This window comes from Ipomoea triloba, chromosome 1 (assembly GCF_003576645.1).
Source record: "Ipomoea triloba cultivar NCNSP0323 chromosome 1, ASM357664v1".
Taxonomy (NCBI): domain Eukaryota; kingdom Viridiplantae; phylum Streptophyta; class Magnoliopsida; order Solanales; family Convolvulaceae; genus Ipomoea; species Ipomoea triloba.
The window spans coordinates 32,907,367-32,930,779 of NC_044916.1; the positions used below are offsets into that span (position 1 = coordinate 32,907,367).

The 23,413-nt window shown below is 34.9% G+C and overlaps 6 protein-coding genes across 6 annotated transcripts; 4 read left to right on the forward strand and 2 right to left on the reverse strand.

Annotated features, from left to right (window-relative positions):
• Positions 1 to 128: 128 nt before the first annotated feature.
• LOC115997935 (DNA-directed RNA polymerases II, IV and V subunit 9A-like) lies at positions 129 to 1,290 on the reverse strand. The gene is made up of 4 exons (XM_031237361.1): positions 1,148 to 1,290; positions 1,007 to 1,061; positions 776 to 877; positions 129 to 420 (listed from the first exon to the last, which is right to left on the reverse strand). The coding sequence occupies exons 1-4, from the start codon at positions 1,222 to 1,224 to the stop codon at positions 319 to 321; spliced, it is 336 nt and encodes a 111-aa protein (XP_031093221.1). The 5' UTR covers positions 1,225 to 1,290; the 3' UTR covers positions 129 to 318.
• Positions 1,291 to 1,331: 41 nt separating this feature from the next.
• On the forward strand, positions 1,332 to 2,969 carry LOC115997946 (DNA-directed RNA polymerases II, IV and V subunit 9A-like). Its single transcript, XM_031237371.1, has 4 exons — positions 1,332 to 1,584; positions 1,656 to 1,737; positions 1,840 to 1,950; positions 2,549 to 2,969. Exons 1-4 carry the CDS (start codon positions 1,553 to 1,555, stop codon positions 2,648 to 2,650), a joined length of 327 nt encoding a protein of 108 aa, XP_031093231.1. The 5' UTR covers positions 1,332 to 1,552; the 3' UTR covers positions 2,651 to 2,969.
• A 1,921-nt stretch (positions 2,970 to 4,890) lies between these two features.
• On the forward strand, positions 4,891 to 6,317 carry LOC116002308 (vesicle-associated membrane protein 724-like). The gene is made up of 4 exons (XM_031242416.1): positions 4,891 to 5,171; positions 5,261 to 5,402; positions 5,657 to 5,759; positions 6,032 to 6,317. Exons 1-4 carry the CDS (start codon positions 4,979 to 4,981, stop codon positions 6,158 to 6,160), a joined length of 567 nt encoding a protein of 188 aa, XP_031098276.1. The 5' UTR covers positions 4,891 to 4,978; the 3' UTR covers positions 6,161 to 6,317.
• A 198-nt stretch (positions 6,318 to 6,515) lies between these two features.
• On the reverse strand, positions 6,516 to 7,617 carry LOC116002297 (protein SRC2-like). The gene has a single exon (XM_031242404.1). The coding sequence runs from the start codon at positions 7,518 to 7,520 to the stop codon at positions 6,657 to 6,659; it is 864 nt and encodes a 287-aa protein (XP_031098264.1). The 5' UTR covers positions 7,521 to 7,617; the 3' UTR covers positions 6,516 to 6,656.
• Positions 7,618 to 11,537: 3,920 nt separating this feature from the next.
• Positions 11,538 to 14,996, forward strand: LOC116002289 (mitochondrial thiamine diphosphate carrier 2-like). Its single transcript, XM_031242395.1, has 7 exons — positions 11,538 to 11,876; positions 11,997 to 12,116; positions 12,494 to 12,605; positions 12,710 to 12,837; positions 12,991 to 13,143; positions 13,251 to 13,400; positions 14,699 to 14,996. Exons 1-7 carry the CDS (start codon positions 11,760 to 11,762, stop codon positions 14,915 to 14,917), a joined length of 999 nt encoding a protein of 332 aa, XP_031098255.1. The 5' UTR covers positions 11,538 to 11,759; the 3' UTR covers positions 14,918 to 14,996.
• A 958-nt stretch (positions 14,997 to 15,954) lies between these two features.
• On the forward strand, positions 15,955 to 19,112 carry LOC116018786 (mitochondrial thiamine diphosphate carrier 2-like). Its single transcript, XM_031258785.1, has 8 exons — positions 15,955 to 16,084; positions 16,501 to 16,640; positions 16,754 to 16,870; positions 17,035 to 17,146; positions 17,404 to 17,531; positions 17,734 to 17,886; positions 17,967 to 18,110; positions 18,623 to 19,112. The coding sequence occupies exons 2-8, from the start codon at positions 16,524 to 16,526 to the stop codon at positions 18,827 to 18,829; spliced, it is 978 nt and encodes a 325-aa protein (XP_031114645.1). The 5' UTR covers positions 15,955 to 16,084; positions 16,501 to 16,523; the 3' UTR covers positions 18,830 to 19,112.
• The last annotated feature ends 4,301 nt before the right edge of the window (positions 19,113 to 23,413 follow it).

Below are 23,413 nucleotides of genomic sequence, written 5' to 3' on the forward strand. Positions count from 1 at the left end.
ACCCTCTCCTCCTGCAATATATTGGTTAAAAAGCCCTAGCTTTGTCTTAGCAATTCCCAGTATTACTATAAAGTAAACACATCCCACCTAAGTAAAACTCTAGTTTTTTGCGATTGCCTATTTGTATATTGAATAATAATTTCATTACTATAGATTAATTAAATAAAAACATGCCAATAATAATTGTATACTTTGATATTTCAAGTCACATTATTCCTAACTAGTATGTAATAATGTAATGGCAACGTAATGTTTATCGTCATCCTTCTCGTCGTCTGTGGAGGAAGTCCGTGTTGCAGCAAACACAAGACAGCCCTACTACTTTTCCGTATTCTCATCACCGTCCCAGAATCTGTGGAGGCAGTCCGTGTTGCAGCAAATACAATATAGCCCTACTACTTTTCCACTGCGAGTAGTTAACTGCACATGCATCCAATTAAGTAATATATATATATATATATATATAATTCATCACATCTATCTATTTATCAATGCTAAGTTTATAGTTTATTAAAAGCAAAACTCACAAAAATATAATATTAATAACCCATTTGGCTAGGCAGTATTAATATAATTAGAACAACAATATAATGCAATTCAGTGAAACTAATGAAGTAGCGGGCAGATATGGCAGAATATGAATGCTAAGATCGATTAAGATTATTCCTGATCAGAACCGAACCAATTCAAGGGAAAGCACATTGCATGGAGTGAGATTTAAGCAACAAGTATAGCAGCAAATTAATTAAAATTTCCATTGCATAAACCGGGTTACCAGACAGAATTCAGCCCCTCTATGATCACATTTTGGACAGATCACATATTTTGTACGAGGGAGTTTTTGATCTGCATTTACGACATAATGTTGAGCAACCTCCTGTACGTAAGTATATATATTAAGCAGGTACAATATAAATAAGACTAATTAAATTAAAGCCAGGGATCCAACGTAACAGAGCAATATAAATAACAAAAAATAAAATTGTGGCATTATATTGAAGGGTACCTGGTGATCGCACGTGCGACATGCGAGGATCTTCCAAGCTTCGTCTTCCTTGTTGCTTCACCAGGAGATAGAGTCACACGTAAAACACTCATGCTAGCTTACAGAAGAAAAAGATGAAATTAATATTTCAAAGAAACTAACCATTCTGCAGGGCAAAACTTCTTCATAGTACTCACTCTTTCTTCCCCTGATAGTACCTGTTCGCGTTTGGTCTTCATAGTACCTGTTCGTGAATTATAGTGGTGAAGAAGACTGGAGCCAGCTGGAGATTTGGGATTTGGGTATTGGGAATTAGGGTTGTAGGTTATGTATACAATAAATAAATAAATATTATATATATATAGGCTAGGCCCGCGGGCTTGTTTGCTTCTAATTTGGCTTAGGCCTGGCCTTTTTACTAAATATAAATAGGCTATAATTCTTCCTTCACCACTATAATTCATCCTCAGCTCCAATATAAAAGCCATAAGTGATCCGTCGTCTTAGAGCGAAGCTAGGCTAGCTAGGGTTTTCAGGGAAGAAAGTGTTTTCAGGGGAATTGCAAAAATGAGTACTATGAAGAAGTTTTGCCCTAAATGGTTAGTTTCTTGAATTATTAATTTCTATCTTTTTCATTATGAAAGCTCATGGACTCTATCTCCTGGTACAGCAACAACGAAAACCAACTGTACCCAAAGGAAGACGAAGCTTGGAAGATCCGCGTTTATGCATGTCGCACCTGCGATCACCAGGTACCCTTCGCCACATACATTTTTTTTAATATTTATATTGTTCTGTTCGATCCCTGGCTTTAATTTAATTAGTCTTATTTATATTGTACCTATTGTGTACAGGAGGTTGCTCAACATTATGTCGTAGCTGCAAATCGAAAAGATCTAAGACTCATCTATTCAAGACTGGCGATCTGTCCTAAATGTGATCGTTTGGGTGCTGAATTCTTTCCGGTAATTAACCCGGATTGGTTTATGCAATTGAAACTTTAATTAATTTGCTAGGCGTGTTACTTGTTGGTTAAATCTCCCCCCATGCAATGTGCTCTTAATCGATCTTAGCATGCATATTCTGCCGTAGCCTATTTGCTCGCTACTTCATTAGTTTCACTGAATTGTAATATATTATATTGTTGTTCTAATTACTACTGCCTCTCCAAATGGGCTATTAAATTAGTATTATATTTTTGTTGTAAATTTTGCTTTCCCCATTCAAGAAAAATATCTTAGATTTTTTTCCTTTTTCCCCATTCATTTCGTTTTTTCGGCCAAGTTTCCTTTTTTCCTCTGTAAGTTTTGGGAATACCCCATTCATAGGTTCGAAATCAACATGCATCTATGAATTGAAAGGTCTGAATTGCAATCAGTTGTTAGAATCGATAGGTTTTCAAATTATTCATTTGAAAAATTGAACCCTTTCTTACTGGCTTGGCTGATGATTGGTATTTGAAATTCTTGATCAATGGAGGAACAATATCATATCACGATTTTTGTTCAATAAGGTTTTATTAACTATGCTGTGCTCATATCTCTTAATTGGATGCATGTGCAGTTAACTACTAGCAAGGGAAGAGTTGTAGGGCTGTCTTTTATTTGCAACAAATCGGATTGCGGCCACAGATACTGGGATGACGACGAGAAGGCGGAAAAGTAGAAGTAGTAGGAATGTCTTGTATTTGCTGCAACACGGATTGTCTCCACAGTTTCTATTCTAGGACGATGACTTACGATGACACACTAGCTAGGAATAATGTGGTTTTAAATATTAAAGTATACCATTATTATTGACATGGTTTTATTTAATTAATCTATGATGAAATTATTATCATCATACTTCATACTTACTCTATATTATAGCAAAATGTTTTTGCCAATCATTGTTTCCCGCCCATAAGAAACTTCGTAGTTTTGTATATATAAAAACGTTTCATAGCTTAATAGATGAAGTAATCTGATTTGTCATATTTAATGTACACTTGGGCCTTGATATTAGTTGTTTTGCATATTCTGTTTTCCAATGCTATTAACTACTTTTTGACTGATAAAGATATATACATTTAATAAAAGGTAATAAATTTATATCATTTACCAATATGATGTTTAGTTTTACATATGTGCATTAAAAGCATGCAGGTGCTAAAAATAATGATTTCATATTTTTGAATTTGAATTTTGGGAGAAAATAACCTATAAATACTACATGCTGTGATGGAATCTCACATTTGAATTGAAGCACAAAGAGAGATAAACAGCAGGAAACAAGAGGTGATTTATAGTAAGCACTTCCTCTATTTATTTTTTTATTTTTATTTTTTACATTTATCAACTTTTTATTTATGTTAAAAATAAGAAAAGAAAGAGATAATAAAGTAATAAAGGACCTCTTACATTTTTATTGCCCAGATCGAAGGGAGCTTCACCGGAGAGGGGAGAAGCAACGAAAAAAAGTAAGCTGCTTCGTCGAGGAGATGGTCACGCCAGTTACAGCCTCGCCGACTGCTATATCCCCACCAACTCGACGGCCGTGAGAGGGAAGAAAGGATGCCGGAGTTTCGCCCAGAATACTGAGGGATGTGGCGTCCGGGAGAGTGTTTTCGACGAGAGGGAGGAAGAAAGAGGGAGAGTGAGTGAGGAAGAAGATGTGGATCAATGTTGAATAATACGATTTTTTTTTTATTTATTTTTTTTAACATTGACCCATTTGCTTTACATTCCCAGGTGGAGAAATGGAGATGGAGGGCTGATTTAGTGATAGTCTTGACGGCTTTACATCTTGCATTCTTGCTTTATTTTTATTTTTTTATTAATTATTATTTGTATTTTTATATTAATTATTAAATCAACTTAGCCATGGGCAGTGAGTCCATGTCACAGTACTGTGGATTAATTATTACATATATATGCAGTTTTTTAGGATTTGATTAATCATTAAATTTCTAAATTTAAAATGATAAGACGAGCAGAGCTTGGTTTTCAAGATTTTGCTCAAAACTCACAACTCACTGCTCATAGCCTTTGGATTTGAATTTTTTTTTTCTTCTTCCAAACTTACTATACCTTCAATACTTCAAGATCATATACGGTGTAATTATATATGTGTGTGTGTGTGTTTGTGTGTATGATAAAAAAAATATATAAGTTTATAATAGCGAGAATGTGGTTATAATGATATATAGTCAAATAGATGATATATGATTCCATTTTTCATTTTCAAAACAATTTTTAAAATTTTTAAGTTTTACAAAAAATTGAAAATTATTTTATATTTTTAAAATAAAAAACTATACTAGTAAACATGTTTTATGCTTTCTATTTATTAAATTCTCCATTTTTTAAAAAAATTGAAGAAAAAAATCAATTAGTAAGGCCTGAGGCGCCCTGAAAGTTGAAATAAGCACATGAAAAAACAATATACTTAGGTCACGAAGATAAATGTTATGAAGCACCGTGAAGCAAAAAAAAAAAATTATATATATATATATATATAACTAAGTCAATATTAAATTAAATTTGATCTGATTAAATGCTTCAACTATGAATGAGTCACAAGAAAACCACATTTGATTGAAAAGGGTAGAACATTATTATCTGGATAATTTATTTTCTAAATTTGCTTCAAATTTAAAAACATTATATGGATATTTTATTTTATTTTGTAAAATATGATATATGTTTTTGTGAAGTTACAAATTTAATTACTGGTCACTTGGTCACTCCGTCTGCCAGCTACTCCGTTTTTGATCGCTTCAAACAACGTAACGATGGCGCCGTGTTCTGAGATTTTCCTTGAAAATTCATCTAACTTAACTTCATTATGAAGCAAACCATAACTTCTCTCCATTATATTAATTAAACAGCGAGCTGATCGAGCCATATACATACGTACACCGGAAAACACCGTTTTATCCAACTTAATATACATCAACGAACTCGATCAAACGGGGCTGCCGACTTAGTGAGTTAAGCTGAATCGCCGTACACGATGGCTCCAGAATCGTTCTTATACAGCTTCGTAGCTCGGGGGACAGCCGTGCTGGCTGAGTCGCACACCGAGTTCGCCGGAAACTTCCGCCAGATTGCTCTGCAGCGCATCCAGGAACTCCCTTCCTCCGCCGACAGATTCACATACAACTATCATCGCCATACTTTCACCTTCCTAGTCGAAGAAGACTACAGTAATTATATTCCTCCATTTCTTTGATTCTTAATTTCTCGCTCTTCTTAATTACGCTATGATATGATATCTCATTCATGACGTCTGCAGCTTACTGTGTCGTCGTCAATGAATCACTCGGGACGCAATCTTCTATTGCAATTCTGGAGAATGTAAAGACAGATTTCAAGAGAAGATATGGCGGTGGGAGGGCAGATACAGCTACCGCCAACGGTCTGGATAAGGAGTTTGGGTATGCTATTATATTTTCTATATTTATATTTTATATATTATATGCTGATAAATGATTACAATAAATTAATTTAAGTTGTTACTAATTGACTGATTCAAACTAAGCAAGTTAAAGCTGTTATTCAATCGAACTTATATAAATTCTTGTTATCAAGTCAACAATGTGACCAGTTTAGTTGTTTCGATGTCTACGTTGATAAAACAATATAATGTATGGTAGAGTTACAAGGGATGTGCCAAAATATGCAAATGCAGGGCGATTATGAAAGAGCAGATGCAGCATATGATGGACAAAGAAATTGAGGAAGTCCTGAATGTTTCAGGAGTAAAATGTGTTATGTACGACAGTACCGTCAAGGTATGCGTACCTGCCCCATAAAGCAATACAAAAAGATGGTTGTATATATTCATGAATTAATTTGAGCATGTTAGTTTAAGTTTAAGCTGCTTCCAAAACCAATTCCATGCTTTTGAAAGTGATAAGACTATTAATCTGTCATACAATACGGATGAACTACGTGGTGAGGTGTGTTTGGGTTAAATATAATATGCCTCTGCTTTTAACACGTACGTACTCCATTATAAATTTTTAATTGTGACAAATAACTGATTTTAATGTTTTCATTTTAGGCCCAAGTATTCCGAGTAACAACGAATCAAATCCATCGCAAGATATGGCGGCAGAACATGAAGATAAAGTTGGTCGCAATAGGAATCATCTTCCTCATGCTGCTGCTCATAATTTGGCTTTCTATTTAACTGCACCAATTAAAAAATTATATGAATTGTTAACAAAGTAATTTGATAATTATCAATTAAGAAATTATATCCTCATTACCAACTTGATTAGAGGGCCGGCCTGACATCAACCACTCAGGCCATCCAAATTGATTATCAGCCACCCATACCACCAAAACTGGTTAATTATGTACAAAATGTTATGCTCTTTTTCTAATTATATTAACCGTTAAATTGCCCCTTGATTTCTTTGTTCAATTGTTGTGGGTTTTGGCAGATGGCAGAGGAGCATAATATTGTGCTGTCGTGAGTTGTGATATATATATTTTTTAAATTTTCTTACAATTTTGAACTTCAATAAATTTGTATTTAGTAGTTGGTTTAATGTATAGTTTATAACAGAGGCACGAGTAATTTCTAATGAAAGCAAATCAAGAACACTGTAATCATCTAAATATATATGTACAAAATTATTAAAAGAAGAACATTGGACACAAGAACGTAAGGCGGTGACAAATCAAAAATCAAATCCGGCGTCAAAACCGTCATCATATCCGGCATCATAAGCGCCGGCGTCCGAAATCGCATCTCCGATCAGCATTCCTCCCAGCGCTCCACCCAGTAACCCGGCGCCCAATCCTAACCCAAATCTGTTCTTCTTTGGCGGTTGTACCGGTGGATATCCGTATCCGGGTTGCGGTGGATATCCGTACGCAGGAGGCGGAGGATGTGGATATCCACTACCATACGCCGCCGGAGGCGGCGGCGGATATCCGTATCCGGCTGGAGGATACCCTGCCGCCGGCGGATAGGCTGCCGGCCCATTGCGCGGTGGTGGTGTAGGCCCTGGAGAATATACAGAGCTTGAACCCGGAAAAGCCGGCGTAAAAGCCGGATAAGCCGTTACAGGTTCATCTGCTTTATTAGCAGCCACCGCCGCAAAAGGCGGCGATCCGTTAGTTTTCTCTCCGAATTGATAACAGAATGTCAGCTGACCTTTCGGTTTTCCGGACGGCTTCTTCACCTGATAGCTCACGAACTGCTTCGTAGCGCCGGCAGCCGGAGATTCGAGAAGCTCCTTAACAGGGACGATAACTTCACCGACGTCCCTATCCCCGAGCGCGCGCTCGCATCGGAGCTTGAAAACGAGCATCAGGCGGCCCTGACGAGCGGCGGCCTCGTCGACTGTGAACTTGACGGGGAAATTCCAAGCGGGATTTGCCTGACCGTCGCGATCCACGGGAGTTTTAGCCACCTGCTTCGATTTCTCGTCGCCGCCTGAGATCGAAACGACGATGTAAACACTCATCCTGGAGAAAACAGTGACCTTCTTGAGATCTTTCGCCGACATAATCTTGATTTCCAAAGTACGAAACTCCATGGTTAAGCGATAGATGTTGGGGAAAGTAGTTTGTTAGGGATTGATGTAGAGATAAACTAGAACTGTGTGCGAAGGTTTGAGAATGAATATATAAAAGGCAGAGAGAGTTTGGGCGTATTTATAGGAAGGAATAATTTATAATTTATAATTGAAACCGACTTTAGTGCATCGCGTTTTCCACTTTCGGATCGAGAGGAAAGAGCTTGGAAGTAACTACGGTCAATGTTTTGTCGTGCCTTAACCGTGTTGTGTCAACCATGGTAAGATATTTCCTTCCTGTTTCCTCAAATCTTCTTCTTAATTAACCATGGACAAAGTAATGAATGCCATAATTACTTCTTAAATCCACTAAATCTTGTATTAGACTCACTACACCAATTTTCGTCAGGTTTTCTCAACCAATATACACACTATAGTGGGAAAATCCAACAAAACTGATTAAACAATAAGTACTTAATAACCATAATATTCTAAATCTAATTTCAACTATTAATATTCTTAATTTGAATTGGTCCACTATATACAATTTAAACTAATTTATTTCACTATGATCTTTCATTAACTAAGATTACACACACAAAAAAAAAAACAAAAATCATCAAAATGTACTTTTTAAGGGTGTGTTTGGTTCGCACATGGGAATCGGAATCGGAATGGGTATCAAATACTTGGTAAGGGTAATGGGTTTTGGTGAAAGTATTTAGCATGTTTGGTAGTTGGGTGGAATGGGAATGAATATTAATAGTTGGGGAAGAAATGAAAAAGTGAAATGAAACCCTTATTTAATAAGGGTATGGGTTTTCCCATTAATGGGGTATTCCATACCCATAGTAGCATTCTCAAAACCTATCAACCAAACACTAGCAATCACTTTCATACCCATTCCCTATACCAAAACCCCCCAACCAAACACACCCTAAGTAGTAGTTATAATGAAAAAGGCCTTGTAATCAACCGCATTCAAAAGTAGTAATTATGATCTTCTCCAGTAATAAAAATACACTGAAATAATAGAAGTTTATTTTATGTTTCTTCATTATATTATTCTCTCTCTGTTTCTTTGTTTTTTTTTTTTGTTTTGTAGAATTAATATAGATTGAGAAACATGATACACATATTTTTTTAAAATTTATTATGTGTGATTTACAAATTATTATAATATTTATATCATATATCATTGGTCATCGAATATTGGGTCAGATTTCCCTCATCAAACCTATATATATTGGGAATTTTTAACAAGTCACACGGTATGGCTTCAAGATTCTTCTAATCTTCTTCCGTCTACTACCATATAACTATTCAACTATACTTTATGAAGTCAAGTGAGAGTGGATCAAACCTGCTGGAGCCTTCTAGAAATTGATGTTTTAAAAAATCTTGGAATGTTAGTTCAATTCCCATTTTCTTAATGACATCGTTAATATGTACATTGCAACATGTCAAAATCATCAAGAATGAAAGAGGATTCGGGGGAAGAATGACAGAGATTATTTCATTTTGAGTATTGTTTTTATTTTAAATTTTACGACAAATATGTACACTTTACTTTATATTTTAAGAATAAGATATTTTACGTACCACGATATAATAAAATTTTTAAAATTGGAATAATAATTAGTGTAGTGTGCAAAAACATTGGAAACTTTGTAATGCATTTGGAACTACTATACCAATGTGTCTTTATTCATCATCCGTTCCAAGAGTCAATTCCGAAATAAGTGAGCGAATAAGTAAAACATAAATTTTGCACTAAAAGCTCATAATTTTGATTTTATTACATTTGAATTAGATCTATTATCTAATGTACGGAGTACATTTTTGGGTAATGGGTGATGCCAATTTCTTTGTTTTTTTTAAAATACAAAATCAAGTAAATAAGTAATAGAATTGCCAAATACCTTGTGCTCATCATGTAGTGATTTTTTCATATGTGAGGTCATGAGATCGAGCCAATAGTACTAAAAAAAATTGAATTATTGTCAACTACTATATAGTGTGATGAGTTGATGACACATATGCTACTATTTGAGTGGTCACAAAATCGAACTCCCATGATTAAGACATTGCTTCTTTAGGCTGGAAAGATTGAAAAAATATAAAACATAATATATATATATATATATATATATATATATATATATATATATATATATATATATATAATAGTATATTTCAGAAAAAAGAAGAAAGAAGAATTAATGACAAAACTTGTTTTATAAAGATTTAAATTTATATATAAGAATGTCTAATTAATGAATGGCTTCCACGTAAACACTAATGCATCATTGCATTGTTTTAAACAAGAATATAATTCAGGACTTTCAGGTAGGTTGGCCTAACTTATAAATGGTTGTACTAGCAAATATAATATTAAATCAAAAAAAATGTTTATTACTTATACAGTTATAAAGGAAAATGTAATATTTTTGATGACAAATGTAATACTTTTATATTTGAAAAAATGATCAAATAAGTCCATAAATGTTATATGAAGTGTTAATTAAACCCCTTAATTTTTAAAAATAGCAATTAAATACATCAATGATTTTTTTTTTAACTTTCGTGCATTTAAACTCAAAAAATTGAGTATTTACCTGTAAATGTAAGTAACCTCTCATGTGGCATCTTCTGAACTTGCCACAAACATTTATTAAAATTTAAAATAAAAATAAATAATCTATTATCTATTATAATAATAATAATAATAAGTAAATAAACATTTTCCGTCACAATGTGCCCGCTGCTGTATCGTTCGTCGTCGCCAACAACTAGAAAAGAAGAAGGTAACCATGGCCATGGCTACCTTGAACCTCTTCTCTCTCTCTTTTCCTTTAATTCATTTCCTTTATGTCTCCAAATTTGGAGACGAAGGAGAGAATAAGAAGGCAGCCATAGTGTTAGCCATGATTACTTTTCGCCTTTTTATTTTTTTAATCTTTCCCTTTTCCTAAAAAATCTCACACTATTGAGGATGATCTTTTAAGCAATGTTGCACTTATAAGGCCAACCCCAATAGTTAAACTGTGGTGTAGTTTTTGAGAAGTGTAATTAGGAAAGAGAAAATTAGGTTGAGTAAAAAAAGAAAAGTAAAAAATAAAACAAAGGATAAAACTGAAAAAAAAAAATAATGACAGTATTTACGCGCCCACTGGGCGCGCAACTTGCCTTAAATGCGCTGCGTTTCTCACTTTGCAAATAGGAATGGAACCCACAATCTCTGCAAAATTCCCTTCATTGCAGGGCAGCCTCACTTTTTCTCTCTCTCCATTCTCACTCATCCAATTTTTCTTAAGTTTTGTGCCAACACCCACTATTGGAGAAGGCCTAAATGAAAATGTAATGCTTTTGATAAAAATGTAATATTTTTACATCAACATTTTTTTCAAAAGTATTAAATTTTTATATAAATAATAAACATTTCATTCATGATTTAGTATCACATTTATTAGTATAAGTATTACACATTTTATTTTGGCGTGACTCGTCTCACGGACAAAATTACACCAGTTTTTTTTTTTTTTTGAAAGGAAAGTTACACAAGTTTCTTTGTCAGTGTTTTAAGTAAATTTCATCCAAAGATTATTAATATTTTAATTGTTAAATTTAACCCAATGTTTATGACAAAATAGGAGACAAGCTAGATTTCCAGTGATACGTAGGCAAACAGATCAGAAAGAAGCCGCAACCGGTTTTTCCGGCCGCCTCCTCTTCTGAGATCGGCAACGTCCCAAATTTAATCAATTCCGACCATATGATCAACCCTAAACTTCGTCGCCTTTCCATTACTAACGTTCATCTTAGGCCCCTGTTTCAGAATGTCGCTTCCTTTCAAAATGCTTCGCCGTTACGTTGCACTATCCACCTAAATATATAATTCATTTTTTTTTTCCTGTTGAAAAATAGTTCCTTAAAGGCGGCGGCCATGGATGATGGGAGTTCCACACCATTTTCCTAGTCCCTTCCTAAACTCAAATTTCACCGCCTGACGTACGAGGAAAAGAAAAATTTGTGCTAACGAACGAATTTACCTATTGCTTTCGTTTGGTCCTTACCGGCGAAGATGTGGAAATGGGATTGGAAACTTGGGAAGCCTTTTCAACGGAATTCCGCGGCGCCGGCGCCACTACCTCACCAATCACTACTAATTCCACGCTTCACTCTCCACCTTATATTACATACTCGCGAGCACACCGCTCTACCACGCAGCATTCACAGGCAGCGGTGCAAATCAGGTAAATGGAGGACGCGGGGCGGCTTAAGAGAGTGTTTGTGGATGCCACGGCGGGAGCATTTTCCGGCTGCATATCGAGGACTATGACGTCGCCGCTCGATGTAATCAAGATCAGATTCCAGGTAATACTGATCTGCGGGCTACTAAATTTCAGATAACTATGCCCGGCCTCTTTTGTTTTGTTGATTGTTCTTTTACCTTTCTTCAATTCTCTATCGGGGTGCTTATGCCTGGAATTTCAGGTTCAATTTGAACCCACTTCTAAGTGGCCATTGCTTCACAAGAGTGTTTATCATCAACCTTCTAAGTACACTGGGATGCTGCAAGCAACTAAGGAGATCTTTAGAGAGGAAGGCTTTCCGGTATTACATACAGTACTAGTCATACTTTTCTATATATGAGTACTTCTTTAAGAATTTTGTGAGTATGCGCACGAGGAAAATCTGCAGCTACTAAGCGAAGTTGTGCATTAGTAAACTCTTACCTTACGACCCTAGTTGGTAAAGGACCAAAAAGGAAGTAAATCAGTCTAAGTTGTCATAATTGATCAATTCAAATAAAAAAAGCCAATAGGTCGCTTCGGCTGGAAGTCAAACTTGTAATTTTGTGTTTACTAAGTCACTGACGAATTAACTTGGCTTGGAATTGTTGGAATAGTACGTCTATCTTCCTCTTTAAAAGTGATGAGAAGTGAATCAATTTATTGATCCATTATATTTAATTGGGAATTTTGTATCAGGGGTATTGGAGGGGTAATGTCCCAGGACTTCTGATGGTCATGCCATATAATGCCATACAATTTGCAGTGTTTCACAAGCTGAAAACCCTTGCTTCTGGATCTTCAAAATCAGGTAATACAGTTTTCATTCCATTTGTATTAACAATTCATTCTGGATCTTCTGTGTATATTGTGTCTCTAACAGTGTGGCCTGATGGTTTAATTTGTACTATGCAGAAGACCACATTAACCTGAGTCCATTTCTTTCCTCCATCAGTGGGGCATTAGCAGGCTGTGGAGCCACTGTCGGATCATATCCACTTGACCTCCTAAGAACAATATTAGCTTCACAAGGGGAGCCGAAGGTGCCAATTCGATCTCAACATAAATAATGGCAACAGAACAGAAAAGAATGAATTGAATGATACATAACAAATAACAACCTTCAATTCTGAGTTAAGAGATCGAAGTTTGCTGCTTTTAGTATCTGGATTTAATGAGTACGTACACACTTGCAGGTCTACCCAAACATGAGGTCTGCATTTGTGGGAATACTCAGAAGCCGCGGGGTTCGAGGCTTTTATTCTGGATTGAGTCCTACCCTTGTGGAGATCATTCCTTATACTGGTTTGTATTTTGGAGCTTATGATGCATTCAAGCGCTGGACTGTGGTATATTTATATAAGTCTTGTCCTTTTTACACCCACCCACCCACTTAATTTAAAGCTGCTGCTGCATTTGTTGTTATCTTGATTTGGTTAGCCTGCAAATTTTGTAGGCGCGGAACCGTCTCAGATCACCATTATCAGACATGAGGGAAGGTGATTTTTCTCCTTCGAGCTTCCAGATCTCTCTCTGTGGTTTGGCTGCTGGAACGTCTGCTAAAGCTGTTTGTCATCCCCTGGATGTAGTGAAAAAGAGGTTTCAGGTGGATCTTTTGAGTTTTGACATAATTCCCTACTAGATTATTGAGTTTATGGATGGGTGTTCAACTCCAATTAAGTTAGTCTTATGGCTAATTTGAAAACCATAAGATTTCAAGTTCGGCTGTCGGTGGGAGCAATTTATTGGTATGAGTAGGTGGCAACATCCGCTGGTTTACCTCATTGTGGTTATTTACCGCTTAAGGTCATAAGGCAGAGTTTAAGCAATACTCATTTTTGGATAGTAACTATGAGTTTCTCTCGTATCTTAACAAAAACAAAAATTATTGAGTTTCTTGCTTGAAGTATTTTAAAAGTGAGAAATGTTGACACTAAAACTCTTTTACCCACCATTAATTAGCAATGCACTTTACATGGTCTATACATTTAACGATAAAAAAGAAAAGGAAAAACAAAAGAAAAAGAAAAAAAAAGAAAAAGAAGAAGCACTAGTGTGGGTGCCTAAAACTATTTATGTGCCTTTTCTTTCCTGTTTAGTGTAAAAGGTAACATAATAGGAATGAAAATTATTATTTGTATTCTCAAATTTATTTCCAATTTTTTTTTTGAGTACTACTGACTCTGTTATAATGTAGTATCTGTTCATAGCTACTTTCTCAACCTACTAAAACACAAAGAGTCAACAGATGCCTCCACTGAGGCTCGAACCCACTCCCAAATTTATTTTCAATTTTTATTCTTTACTTCCAAATATATAATGTAATTTTTGTTTTTGGGACAAATCATAAGATGAAGTTGTCCTTAAAATGTACCGTGGTCCATGGTATAATGATTAACTAATTCATGAGCCAACGGCTCAAAGCACTAGACAAATTATACTCTGGATCATGATATACATTATAACGTAGATCACTAATCAATATTCATTTTAATATATTAAAAGTTAATTTTTAGATAGCAAATTAAAAATGAATTTATAGCACATTGAAAACAAACATATAGGACATTAAAAATGAAGTACGTTAGTGATCTATCTTACAATATGAACCATGTTCTAGGATATTGGAGTAGTGTATCAAACTAAGCTATTATTTAAAATTAGGAATTGGTACATAGCTCAAAATAAGTTATGCCAAACAGTCATAAAATGTTGTTTAAGGCTTGTTCTCCGTTTATTACTTTATTTAAAATAATCATCGATTTCATAACTATTACTTTAAAATATATAATCAACTGGAGAAACCTGGTTTCATCAGAAACTATGGTTTAGACGAGGCTTTTTATTATCTGATCCCTAGCTAGCTAATTTACATGCAACGTAACATCTATGTATAATTTGCAGATTGAAGGACTGAAGAGGCACCCAAGATATGGCAATGGAGGGGAGGTGAATGCATACAGAAACATGTATGATGCTCTCCATCAGATTATAGTCCAGGAGGGATGGGGTGGCCTTTACAAAGGCATTCTTCCATCAATTCTTAAAGCTGCTCCCGCTGCTGCTGTCACATTTGTTGCCTATGAATTTACATCTGATTGGTTAAATAGTTTGAGAATTTGAGATAATAATGTAGCAAAAGGCATTGTAACAGTTTCTTAAGGTTATGTAATAATATAAATAAAGATTTTTTTTATTTTTACCCTGGGAAAACATTGTTTTTCGTTTATATAATTATAGTTATTGTAACAGTTTCGTGGTCCAGTGGCATCAAACCCTTCCCTTTATACGGGAGGTGGTGGGTTTGACCAATATTGACTCTTGTGCTTACAGATACTGCATTCTAATAGAGTTAGTAGTATTCAAAAAAAGAAATAAAAATTTTAGTTTATCAATTTTTGATGTAAATACGGATAAAGTTACCGGGACAACAAAATTTCACTGAAATCCCATATATGCTTACATTTTTTTGTTCTAATCACAGGTTTCTCCAATTAAGGTACCCTAGGGCCACACACACCAAAACTAATCATGTTCGTACTGGGTATGATCTCAATCACATTTGATTAATAGGTAGGTTCCTTTTTTGACACAAGGTGGTGTGAATAACCCATACAAAAAAATAGTTATATTGGGTCTTAGTAGCTTTATCTATGTAAATATTATTGATCTTCTAATTTTTATTAGAGTAAGTTTTATATAATACCGTCTCACATGAGATGCGTAATATTTTTTAAAAACTATTTTAAATTTAGAGTTGTATGTTAAAAAACTTGCAAATTGGATGAAGGTCATGAAATTGATTAGTTTAGTAATTCAATTATAAATATTTTAAGTTAAGTAATCTAATTACATTATAACACACTCCTTTCCACATAGGAGTGTACATCGGATGCCGCTTGACCACCACAAGAACTTTGGCGCTTATTTCACCCTTATTTCCATTATTATTTAAGAATTACATAAGTATATGTATATGGAAGAAGTGGAATGGTCGGGCTCAAAAGTGGAAATAAAAGTTATTTTTTTGGGAAAAATTAAAGGGAGGCATCGTGACCGTCCATTTTTAAAAGCAAAGATTTGACCTCACAAAGTGCAAAACTTTTTCAATAATTAAATGTTTCGTTGGTCCTTACCGACTCAGAATTCAGAAACCCGCCCCTAATCATCCGCTCACCCAATCATCCCCTCCCCCGCGCATTCTTCTTCCCCCACCGCCATCTCCCCATAGCCGGCAGCTCTCCTTTGATGTAACAGCGTTCCCGTACTGTCCCGCTTGTCTTCTCTCAGGTACTCCCTCTTCGCATCTCTACGCTCGCTGCAATATCCGTTGATTTACTCTGTGTTTCCGATTCTGGAGCCTTGTTTGAGTTGTTTCGCATTTCTATCATGCAACACAAACCTCACTGTACCCTAAACAATTGCTCTCTGTGTTTTTTATGTATATGTCTGTCTCTGTGTATGTGTGTGTATAGAGAGATAGAGAGAGGGAGAGAGATTGCGCATAATTCGTGCCAGGGTTAGTGTTTGTTGTTTTAGATGATTTTGCCCGCATTTTTTGGTGTAAATTGACGGGAAATGGCGAAGGGAGTGAGGTTGGGGGTTGGGGAATGTCCGTGCACAACTGCACAGGGCGTTAGCTCTCGTTCTGTTTGTGTGATCAGGGGAGATTTTAATGGGAGGGTGGTTTTGGTACCGAGATGCAGGCAGGTTAAGTCCAAAACAAGATATGGAAGAGGCGGGGCAGCTTAGAAGGGCAATTAACGATGCCACGGCGGGTGCAATTTCCGGTGGCATATCGAGGACCGTGACATCGCCCCTCGATGTGATTAAGATCAGATTCCAGGTAATGCTGCTTGAAATTTTACAATTACAGAGTACATTTTAGGTAACTGTGCCCTCTTTTGCTTATGCTTGGATTTGAGAAGGAGAGGACCTGATATTGTTAGTTGTTTTCAGGTTCAATTGGAACCTACTTCTAGATGGGCCTTGCTTGCCAAGGATGTATATCAACCTTCTAAGTACACTGGGATGCTGCAAGCAACTAGGGACATATTCAGAGAGGAAGGCTTACCGGTATTACACTATTTCTTTTCTACTTCTTTAATAATTATATCAAAAGTATGCAAGTGTGCACATTCTGAGACTTAAAAATGGCAATGTTACTGACTTAATTAGAACCTCCCCTTTAAAGGTGATTAGAAGTTGTGTGGTTTATTTAATTGGGGATTTTGTTACAGGGCTATTGGCGGGGTAACGTTCCAGCACTTTTGATGGTGATGCCATATACTGCCATACAATTTACTGTGTTGCACAAGTTGAAATCCCTTGTTTCTGGATCTTCAAAATCAGGTTTGTCATTGTACTCTACCAAACTTAATATTCAATATTTCAAATCAATTATTTTTTTGGCCAAACTGCCAAAGATCCCAGTTCTCACATACACTAGCACTTCCTGTTGTTCCATTTGTATTGAGTATTCATTATGTGTGCATTTGGGACTTGGGAGTTAAATATTCTGTAGCATATATAATATCTTAATGATCTAGATAAGCACCTCTGTGTCTTACTTTTCTATGTCTCTAACATTGTGGCTTGATTTTGTGCAGAAGACCACATGAACTTGAGCCCATTAGTTTCATTTACCAGTGGAGCATTAGCAGGCTGTGCAGCTACCGTTGGATCATATCCATTTGACCTGCTAAGAACAATATTAGCTTCACAAGGGGAGCCAAAGGTTTTTTTACTTTTGCTGATGAATACAGCAATATTTCTAATTAGTCAAAGTAAACGTGTAGTAATTCTTGATTTCAATTATGACAATGAAAAAGAATGAATGATGTGTAACACATGGCCAGTTAAAAGAAGTGTGTTGCATATAGTATTTGCATTCATATTATTTAGGTCTTTTGAGACTCAGGTGGAGTGCACACTTGCAGGTTTACCCAAACATGAGGTCTGCATTTGTTGATATACTTAGAAGTCGTGGGATTCGAGGCATGTATTCTGGATTGAGTCCTACGCTCATTGAAATCATTCCTTATGCTGGTTTGCAGTTTGGAACTTATGATGCACTCAAGCGCTGGACAGTGGTACAAGTCTTTTCCTTTTTCACCCACTTTAAGCTGCAGGTTTACATTATCTTGATTTTGTTGGCCAACAATTTTTCTAGGACTGGAACCGTTTTAGGTCATCAGACATGAGCCAAGGTGATTTTGCTCCTTCAAGCCTCCAGCTCTTTTTTTGTGGTTTAGCTGCTGGAACAACTGCTAAAGCTGTTTGTCATCCCCTTGATGTAGTGAAAAAGAGGTTTCAGGTAGATTTCCTGCGTTGAGCTACTAGATTATTAAGTTTCTGGCAGGGAATATTGCCAAAGATGTTAAAATTAACAGTTGTTTTAGTTTCCTGTTATGCCTTTATTTTGCATAACCTTTTTATCCATTAGCAATGCACTATACCAGGTCTATGCATTTAATTGATTGTGAAGCTCGTGAATAACACCTAAAACTACTTATATGTATTTTCATTTCTGTTCAGTGTAAGAGGTAAACGGTAGTAGTAGTAGCTAGGCTAGAGATTGGTAGACATATTGATTTAGTGTAGACATTTTTGAAAAACATGCTGCCACAAGGGTGTTTTTACGTAACTATCATTAAAGAACATTGAATGGAGAAAGAGAATCTATAAGCCAACACGATCCAGTGTAGGATTATGGTTTAGATGAGAGGGTTTTCCATTCTCTTAATGCTGCAGAATGGGAAATGAATTTGAGTTTGCACTAACTGAAAATTTTATCCCTAGCCAATTTACATGTAATATCTTTTGCAGATTGAAGGGCTAAAGAGGCATCCAAGATATGGGGCTCAAGTTGAGCATAATGCATACAGAAATATGAATGATGCTCTCCATCGCATTTTACTCCATGAGGGATGGGCTGGCCTTTATAAAGGCATAGTTCCATCAATTGTTAAAGCTGCTCCAGCTGGTGCTGTAACATTTGTTGCCTACGAATTTACATCAGATTGGTTAGAATAGATTGAGATGAACCTAACTTATTTATTTTCCATTTTTCCTCCTGTGCTGGGGTAAGCAAAGTTGAATTTTGTCATTCTTTCAACTTAATTTATACACAAGGGTCCCCAGCGATAGGAAGGAAATAAAGGGGATGGGGGACACTGCTCATATTTTTATTTTTTGATCCCACGAGGGGGCTTAATTTTATAGTTATAGCAAGTTTAGTAGCAGGATTTATTGTTCACACAGCAGAATGCTGTTATTCATCTTATTCATAGATATAAAATGGTTCCTTATTGCAATATTTTCTTCTTGTTGATACCTTATGTGAAGTGCAGGCATTGGCATATACATGCTCAACTCATTGGTACAAACATATCCTCCAAACATGATTTAATATAGTTTTAGTTATGGCCTCTTTTATTTCAGATGTTAAGGAAGTCTGCAGCAGCATCCATACAGAGCAAAGAAAGAACGGATTGAGGCCTTTGCAAAAGACTTTTAGAAGGTAATGAGTTTAATTTGATTTGTACTTTGTAGTCTGAATGTGAGAAAATATTACTCCGTACTTTTTTAAACAACGATTCAAAATTTTACTTTATAACGAACCCTAATAATGAATTTAGTTTTGTATATAAGTCAAAAATTTTCCTAGTGTTCAAAATTTTAAATTCACATCTTGGCCTTCACAAACTTTGTACCTATGCGATAGATTTTCCCTTTTAGCCTACACCATCCAATCCAATTATAATTAAAGTGCAATTCTTGCATGCAATAAAAAAATGTATGTTTTCCACCCAAATTGGCAAAATATAGTTAACTGACACTTATACCAGCCCAAATTTCCTGTTTTAATCCTGACTTATACCAACTATTATTATTATTATATTAGTAGTAGTAGTAAACATTAATAGGATAATAATACAATGTAGACTTAAATGACTGCAATAATTTGAGAAGAAATTAATGTTATAGTTACATTTGTGGACCACCTTGTTAAATTTAAATAAAAATGAGTGTGTACGATTGAGTCTTAGAGCATCCTTAGGGCACCCTTATCAGTGGTGATTATGGGGTTTATAGTACAGGAACTAATGACATGTAGAAGAGACATTGGAAGAAAGAAATTTGGAAACCAACTGCAAGGAATGGGCGCATGCTGTGCGCTAAATGGGTACAACAGCCTCCTTTTCTTCCATTTGCACTGTTCCATGCTCCCATATTTTGCCGGAGCTTCCCACCTTCTTTCCTCTCTTCTCTCATATGACATTGCATGATCCCTGGCAATAACTCCAACAAAAACCATTGATATGGATGACATTAGAATAATTTGTGTATCATTTTTAACAATCTTTTTTTTCTTTTTTTCTTTTTTTGAAGTAACATTGATGCCACTCCTAAAAGAGGGAAATTCCAATTACTCACCTAGTCACCTATGCTAACTAAAAGGAATGTCTATAAAAGAGGGATTTATTACTGAGAAGGGGCTAAGGCCTAAGAGGCAAATTCCACGATCTTATCTACAACACTCGCGTCAAAATATTACATAACTGAATGGTATTAAAGATTTTATACATTATGTAAATGTAAAAACAAACAAATAAATATCGGGAAACATGGCATTAAAGATTTTATACATTATGTAAATGTAAAAACAAACACATAAATATCAGGAAACAAGGGTGATGACACCTCTATTATCATTCCAAATAGATTGTCACATGATCGAACTTCGGTGGTGCATGGAGGCATTAATTCTGAAAAAAAGATTGAGAAAGTATAAAACAAATACGGAGTATTACTTTATAAAAATATTGAAAAAGATTGAGAAAGTATAAAATAAATACTATCATGTAAAAAAAATTATTACTGTTTAAAAAAAACAAACGAACAAGCAATGTTTATATGTGAGTTTTACTCATTAATATATACGGCTTAAAAAAAAAAAATTGCCAAATATTTGCATATTGGCAACGTTTATCTTTAAAAGTGCTAAATGGGATAAGAAAATTTGAGTTGGAAGGGAAATATCCCTTTTGAGGATACCTTCAAAACACTAATTTATATAACAAATAATCTACTATTTGATTTTCTTTTCCTATCAATATGAAGTAATTTTGTAATAAATAAAATAAATAAGTAGAAGAAATAGTACTAGATAAAATGTATCATTATTAAAACAATCTATTATATATATCATATAATGTTTCAATTGCTTTATTTTTTTATTTTTAAATTTCATGATGATTACTAGCTCAACAAAAATTGGGTAAAAACAACAATATAGGACAAGGGTATAACATAAATGATTCACTATTTTAGGTTGAAATCTGCTGGTGAAAATTACTCTTTTTTTTTTTAATTGAGTCAACTTAATTCCAATATAATACTCCGTATGTGTCCCAATATACGGATATTAAAGGTTTCCCTACTAAGGTCTTGCGAAATAAGTAAATATTAAGATGCGCATGACAATCAAGAAACTAAGAGTTTACTACAATAATGTCTATAATACATGGTTGAAAAAATCGCTAGGCGTAGGGATTAATCGGCGCCTAGGTGTCGGGGTATTTTATTTTATTTTATTTTTATCTTTTAAAAATTTGTTTAAATAATTTTAAGACTAATACTTATAAAATATATAATACTTTATAATAGTTAATACAAAAATATTAAATATTAACGTGAAAAATATCTCGAGTTTGAACAATTTAAAGTTATTTCGCTCAAAACGATGTTATTTTGAGTGATATAACCCATTAAAAAAACAATAGCTGATCGGCCGACTAGATGGCCTAGTCGGTGCTTAGAAGGTCTAGGAGGCCTAGGCGGCCAAGTCGGCTGCCTAGCCGACCGGCCGCTAGACCACCGATTAAGGTGATACGCTAGGCGGTCGGCCAACACCTAGCGCCTTGACGGCAATTAATCAGCGCCTAGGCGAAATTTTCCAACATTGCTACAATAAATTCAACTTTAAAGAGAATTTCTTTGATTTATGAAAAAATCAATAATTATTATTTGAAATAAAATTTACCTTCTAAAATCTAACTACAAAATATTACAATGAGATAAACTAATTTAAGTTATCCATAATCAGCTTTCACTATTGCTAGTATTCCTCATACTAAATCTCCAATCTTGAATGAGATACATACTAACAAAACTGTACTTGATGAATTTAGGAGGGAGGTGGGTTAAACATAGATAATGTACATGTACTTCTACCCATCATCATAATATATAAGTGCCATTATTGTCCTTCATCTAGCCAAGAAACCAAATCTGATTGACCAAGCTAAGCTTTAGTTGACTTCACATGTCATCTTCAACAACAGAGCTCTGCTTATTTTTAGAAGACAAAAGGATTACCATTCATCCAATGATCTCACATCCCGACGTGGAAAATTCTTCAATCGTGCTAGACAACGACATCCCAATTTATTTCCCTAATTACGTAGACCCAACTCACATTACATATTTATTTATAAAGTATATATAATATAAAATATATATATTCAAACCCTCTCAACACGATAAATAATCTTTTAAAAAGATGCGATGTATCATATTTAACATAAATATAACTAAAAACTCTACCTAAAATCAAATTTGAATATTACCAATTCAATCATGAATTACACATCTTCTATAGTAAATTAAGTATCCCAAAATGCAAACTAGTTAGCTTGGTTTATAACAGTGCAATAATATTTCACCAGCTTCAAAATGTGTGGTCAAGTGAAATAGAACATGATTTTCGTGTCTAAATATAAGGTCATTTATTGTCAATATATTACTTTTAAACTTAGGTGATCTCAGTTTTGTCGGACTAATCTTAAATTCAGAGTGACAAGACCCTGCCCTAGAGCTATTGTGGAGGTAAATCACGAGTCGCGCAATCAACTCATCAGTAAGATCCTAGTATTCATGTGCGTATAGGGGATCCAATTTAGACCTTCCATTAACCTTGGAGTCCAAGGCTTGGACATTTTAATAATACATGTTTCCACTGGAATTTGAACTCCCCGTGCCGCACCCAGTCATGACCTTTAAGTTAGGCGACAAACCAACTACGCTAAGTCTCAGCCAACACCTTTTTTGTTAAGCCTATTGCACGAAGTCTTCCTAATGTGGTACTGTTTACTTCTCATGAGTAGTTTCTAGGCTATTACACAGGATCGAAGTTTACCTTATTCACTCCATCAAATAATAACAACTAGTTTTAGTGTTAACAAAAATAGTAGGGTAGTTTAACACCCTACGAGCTATTACACCAAAGTAAAAGTATCAAGTATACACATTCAAGTAATGACTGCAAGTTTTGCAAAAATTGCAGGACGCACATTTTACTCATAACATAACTGTAAAATATAAGTTAAAAAAAAAAATAAATTAGACATATACTAATATACTAACTATTAAATATAACTTTTAGTATAGCAATAAGTCTAAGAATTAATATTAGACCACTTGATATTATTTGACAAAAGGGTAGTAAGTCAAGCTCAGCATCCCACTACTTAAACCTCGTGCCATATTTATCCTTACTAACAGTAGTATTTCTTTTACATTATATTATAATATATATAGATATAGATAATATGC